This window comes from Cynocephalus volans, chromosome 1 (assembly GCF_027409185.1).
Source record: "Cynocephalus volans isolate mCynVol1 chromosome 1, mCynVol1.pri, whole genome shotgun sequence".
Lineage (NCBI taxonomy): Eukaryota > Metazoa > Chordata > Mammalia > Dermoptera > Cynocephalidae > Cynocephalus > Cynocephalus volans.
This window is the reverse complement of record NC_084460.1, coordinates 40,105,385-40,111,564: the sequence shown is the minus strand read 5'-3', so window position 1 is coordinate 40,111,564 and position 6,180 is coordinate 40,105,385. Positions and strand designations below refer to the sequence as shown.

The 6,180-nt window shown below is 52.0% G+C and overlaps 1 protein-coding gene across 1 annotated transcript; it reads left to right on the top strand.

Moving 5' to 3' along the window:
* Nucleotides 1-985: 985 nt before the first annotated feature.
* On the top strand, nucleotides 986-5,399 carry KCNS1 (potassium voltage-gated channel modifier subfamily S member 1). The gene is given in 3 exon segments (XM_063076279.1): nucleotides 986-1,061; nucleotides 1,517-2,559; nucleotides 4,929-5,399. Coding segments are annotated over 3 exon segments (1,590 nt in total).
* The last annotated feature ends 781 nt before the right edge of the window (nucleotides 5,400-6,180 follow it).

Here is a 6,180-nt window from a genome sequence, read left to right as displayed (position 1 = left end):
TAAGCAGCAGATTCAGAATCTGAACTTAAGTCTGATCAGAGGGAAGTACAAGTGATTAACATTTATTGAGCACCTACTGTGTTCCAGGGGCTTTGCAGACATACAATAACAGTTCATCTAAAATGCCATTTTCTTCAGTCTAGAGATAAAAGAGCTAAAGCCCAGAGCAGAGAGGAGACTGGCCTGAAGTTACACAAGTGACAGAGCTAAGGATGGAATCCTGACCCGTTTAACACCAAGCCCAGGGTAAGTGAAGGGCACTTGGGGTCCCTGCCAGGCATTGGCCAGGTGCTTGGTGCACACTCAATCCCCAGTCCACCCCAAGAAGTAGGCATTACTGAACCTGCAGAGCAGATGAGGTTATCAAGGGTCAGGAGGTGAGTCACTAGACCCTCAATTCCAACACAGCCAGGAGTCAGTGGGCAGTGGAAGAACCTAACATTTCTTGAGTATCCACTAAGGCTGATCACTTTTCATAATCTACTTTAATCTTCCAGCCATCCTTTGGGGAAGGTGCTATTCTATGCATTATGCAGGAAACTGAAACCTATAGAATAAATAGCTTCCTCAAGACACCAGGTGCATCAAGGGTGGAGATAAACCCAGGTTCACCTGACTCCAGTAGACAGTGACACTGGTGGATAATTTAGTAAACCTCTTCTGTGAGCCAGGCCTAATAAAGACATTAGGTTATTCAATCTTTTTAACCACACTTTTAGGTGGATATTTTTATCTCCATTTGACAGCAGTTTAGAGAAGTGATGATTTGCCTAAGGTCACTCATACAAGAGAGCCAAGGTTCAAGGTCAGGTCTGACTGACTCTACAGATGCTTTACCTAGTCTAAATCAGTAGCACTAAAACTTGTATCCGAATCACCTTTCAAGCTTGTTATAACACCGACTGGTGGACCCCATCTCCAGAGTTTCTGATTCAGCAAGTCAACAGCAGGCCAAGAATTTGCATCTTTGATAAATTTCCAGGTGATGCTGCTGCTGCTAGTCCAGAGAACACATGTTGAGAACCACTGATCTAAACCGATTCTCCCAACAACCCTAGGTGGCAAGCATTACCATCCCAATTTTGCAGAGGAGGAAACAGAGGTTCAAAGTGCTGACATATGCAAGATTCCAAAGTAGACATCCAAGTTTGTCTGGGAGAAGGAGACATCCTATATGAGCACCCACCAGGTGCCAGGACATCCTGCCATTCCATCGCTTTCATATTCCTTCAAGGTAGATCCGAACATTTGTTATACACAGGAGGAAAATGAAACGGTAGTGGTGGGGTCAGTGATTTGGCCAAAGTCCCTCAGTTGGGGGGTGCGGGATATTGAAACCCAGGCTTTACTGAATCCAGAGAGCATTTGACACCTATGAGCGCCTACTGCATACCAGGCGCTTCACTCAGAGACTCCAACGCCCCACGGCTGGTGGATGGAGCAGGGGATTTTAACTCGGTCCTTCTGGAAGGGACACTCCAGGACGCTCCTCAGCACGTCCCTCCGGTGTCTGCAGGCCAGCGCGCCACAGCCATGGTGAATGAATCCGCGGGGCCCGGCGCCAGGGTGCCCTGGCGGCGAAGGGACGAGGCCCTGCGGGTGAACGTGGGCGGAGTGCGGCGTCTGCTGAGCGCGCACGCCCTGGCACGCTTCCCAGGCACGCGGCTGGGCCGCCTGCAGGCGGCGGCGTCCGAAGAGCAAGCGCGGCGCCTGTGCGACGACTACGACGCGGCGGCCCGCGAGTTCTACTTCGACCGGCACCCGGGCTTCTTCCTGGTCTTGCTGCACTTCTACCGCACCGGCCGCCTGCACGTGCTCGACGAGCTGTGCGTCTTCGCCTTCGGCCAGGAGGCCGACTACTGGGGCCTGGGCGAGAGCGCGCTGGCCACGTGCTGCCGTGCGCCCTACCTGGAGCGGCGCGTGACGCGCCCGCGCGCCTGGGACGAGGACAGCGACACCCCGAGTAGCGTGGACCCGAGCCCAGACGACATCTCCGACGTGCAGCGCGAGCTGGCGAGCTACAATGCGGCGCCCTGCGGCCGCCTGCGCCGCCGCCTCTGGCTCACTATGGAGAACCCCGGCTACTCGCTGCCCAGCAAGCTCTTCAGCTGCGTCTCCATAGGCGTGGTGCTCGCCTCCATCGCTGCCATGTGCATCCACAGCCTGCCCGAGTACCAGGCCCGAGAGGCAGCGGCCGCTGTGGCTGCGGTGGCCGCAGGCCGCAGCGCCGAAGATGTGCGCGATGACCCGGTGCTGCGACGCCTGGAGTACTTCTGCATCGCCTGGTTCAGCTTCGAGGTGTCGTCTCGCCTTCTGCTGGCGCCCAGCACGCGCAACTTCTTCTGCCACCCTCTCAACCTCATCGACATCGTGTCTGTGCTGCCCTTCTATCTCACGCTGCTGGCCGGCATGGCGTTAGGTGACAGAGGCGGCGGGGGCGGCGAGGAGATCGGCGACCTGAGCAAGGTGGTGCAGGTGTTCCGCCTCATGCGCATCTTCCGCGTGCTCAAGTTGGCCCGCCACTCCACAGGGCTGCGCTCGCTGGGCGCCACACTCAAGGTAGGGCCTCTGAGGCTGGGTTGGGGTAGGGCGGAGGTGGGTGTAGCTGTTGGGCAGGTTAGCAGATGAACTTACAAGCCTGCCACGTGCAGGCACACACTACACTGAGACCTTTGTGCCAGGCACAGGGCTAGAGGCCAGGTGTACATTTCACATCATCTAACCTTCCGAACAGCCCTGTAAGGAAGGGCTTTTTTTTATATCTATTTCCCAGGAAGAAAACTGAAGCATAGCTTTGCTATGTGTGAAACATAGCTTTGTCTTTCTTTTCCAAAACAAAAACAAACAAAAAACCAGACAAACAAAATACAAGACTAAGGTCACTTTTGATATATCTGTCAAACATGAAATAATACATAGCACAAAAATATACAAAGCAGAATGCTAACTGGCTTCTCCACTATAGCCTTTCTTCTGGCATCATCGGGGAGCACAAATAGTCATAGGTCACACTTAATAGGCTAAGTCTAGGAATAGCCCTGGAGCTAACACTTACAGAGCACTAATTCTGTGCCAATTTCACATCCATTATCAATTTAGTCCTTAGGACAACTTCCTCAGGAAGATGCTATTATTTATTCTCTTCCCGTAGATGAAGAACCTGAGGTTGGAGGGCTGGCCTTTTAAAGCCTGGTTGCTCTTTATTGAGAACTGTCTTTGTGCCAGGTGCTGTCCAGGGGGTGGATCACTGCCCTGGCAAGCTTACACTCCAGGGAGTGGAATTAGCCTGGTTTAGGGAGGGAGGTGATGTGAACAGCTTGTACCAAGGCCTGGAGAGAGAACGGGATGACTACTGGGAAGGGGGACACACAGGAAAGGGGGTGCCAAGAGATGAGGTTGAAGAAGTTAGTGGGACAGGGTACTGAAAGGCCATGAACTCTTGGCCCACGATTTTGGACTTTATCCCAGGGGCATAGGGGCGCTTAAAGGACTTTAAGCATCTACAAGTATTAATGTCACTACTTTGCAGATGTGGAAACTGAGGCTCCAAGAGGTGACAGGACTTGTCAGGGTTTCCTCAGTAAGTAAGTGGCAGAGCCATAGAAGAGCCTAGCTGTGCCTGGTTCCAGCACCTCCTGTTGTTTCTCCTTAAGCTCCAGGTAACCCTGTTAAAGATCCATAGAAAATGCTCAAAGATTCTCCCATCCATGGCTTAGTAAAGCCTCTTGCATGTCCTTGTGGCAGGGCAGCCAGGATACTATAAGCCAGTAGGTGACCAGGGCAGAATCCTAGGGCACTGAGCAGATACAGGGAAGCCCATTAGCCAGACCCCCTGAGCTCTGCATCTGTCCAGGGAAGATCTCTCTGCCCCAGAGTACTGCCTTGTCTCCACCATGCAGAGAGCCAGGGCCTGATGACACTAGCTTTGTTTGCAAAGAGGGAGGGTAATCAGGGCTGCCAGGGTCCCAAATACAGATGTAAAATACTCCCGGAGCCTTGCTACTCAAAGTGAGGCCCCTGGCGATCAGCAGCTTTCTCATAACCTGGAAGGAAGCTTGCTAGAAATGCAGAATCTCTCGCCTGACCTACTCAGTTGGGTTCTGCCTTTTAAACATGATTCTTGCATGATTCCTCCACACATTACAGCTTGAAAGGCCCTGCTCTAGGCTAGGGGTTCTCAGCCTTGAGCTATTGATATTTGGGGCCAGATCATTCTTTGTTATGGGGGGCTGCCCAGTGCATTGTAGGGTGTTTAGCAGTATTTGTGGCCTTTAGTCACTAGATAGGACAGTAGCACACCTGTCCCAGTTGTAACAACCAAAAATGGCTCCAGACACTGCCAAAGGTCCCCTGAGGGGTGGGGTGGGGGTGGGGGGGAATCGCCCTGTTTGAGAATCATTGTCCTAGGGCCTGACCTCAGGGACAGGGCAGGTGTACACACCTACAGGCAAGTGCATTCAATGGGTGGTCTAGGGAACTTGTATCCTCTCAGCTTCCTTGAGGGGCAGAAAATATTTCTGTACTTGTCAGAAATGTGATAGACCAATCAAAAGAACATGAAACCAACTCTGCATTGTGGAATGTAAAGTATAGTTCTCTTGGTTCTGCAAGAGTATAAAAATCACAAGCTTTTCATTCACTGGCTGGTGCCATCAGGACCCCCAAAGTTAGAAGAAACAACCATGGCCTAGAAGGCACCTTGGACAAGAGATTAGGAGTGTGCTAAATCTGAGGGAGTTTTGCTGCCAATTATAGTTGGAAGATCTTAGTTTGGAGTCAGGGGACCTGGGTCTTGGCACCAGCTCTACCTTGCTCTGTGACTTTGAACCTGTCCCTTTATATGCTCTGGGCCTCAGTTTCTCCATGTGCCCAGTACCAGGTCTGGAAGCCCATCCAGCTCTGACTTGGGTTCCTACATTCTCTTCCAGCACAGCTACCGTGAGGTGGGCATCTTACTGCTGTACCTGGCCGTAGGTGTGTCAGTGTTCTCCGGTGTGGCCTACACAGCTGAAAAGGAGGAGGACGTGGGCTTTGACACCATCCCAGCCTGCTGGTGGTGGGGCACAGTGAGCATGACCACTGTGGGCTACGGGGACGTGGTGCCCGTGACAGTGACTGGCAAGCTGGCAGCCTCAGGCTGCATTCTAGGGGGCATCCTGGTGGTAGCGCTCCCCATCACCATCATCTTCAACAAGTTCTCCCACTTCTACCGGCGCCAGAAGGCTCTGGAGGCAGCCGTGCGCAACAGTGACCACCGGGAGTTTGAGGACTTGCTGAGCAGCGTTGATGGGGTGTCGGAGGTGTCTCTGGAGACATCCCGGGAGACCTCTCAGGAGGGACGGTCTGTAGACCTGGAGACCCAGACCCCCAAGGAGTCTCCAAACTCTCATATTTATTAAAACCAGGGCTCTGCATCCCTCCTTCCCGCACTCCTAGAGTCAGCTGAAACAGAGCAGAGATTCCTCCCCTGCTTAAGTTCTTCGTGGTAGTGAGCCTCTCAGGACCACTCATGCTGGCCTGAGAAATGAGACCCAGAGGCTACATAACTTCCTCCAAAGGCCCAGGGCAAGATAGTGCCACACTAGATTCTGTGAGCCTGGAGAACAACTCAAAAACCTTTGTAAAGCAATCTTCTGGCCATCTACGAAGCAGGCATGATCCAGAGGGAGAAAGCCAAAAGGAGGCTAAAGATTCCCGAGCACCTCCTGGATGATAGCCAGATCATGCTGAGACCTGTTTGGGGGATGAGAATTATCCTCATTTCACAGATGAGGAAACTGAGGCTCATAGAGGAGCAATAATTTACCCAAATGTCACACAACTAGAAGTGGCAGAATCAGGTTTGGATCCAGGCTTGTTAGTCTGCCAAGACCAATGCTCCATAAACTCCATCTTTCTTCTGCCCTCACAAAGTTTACGTGTGGTTTTAGGGGTGTGAACAAGACTGAAAAGGGGGTCCAGTCAGCTCTGCCTCCCGGTCCCTGCTTGCTTCTGGAAGATTTTACAATGACTTCCTTGTAGGTTCTTCAGTCATTCATTCAACAAATAGCTATGGGAAGAGTCATAAGCTGAGGTTTTACAAGTGGCCTGCAGACATGTTTCGTTTAGCTAACCAGTATTTGTAGTATATTTTTAAAATTTGAATTTGAGTCATGCACTCTCCATTTCTCTGTAGTGTCG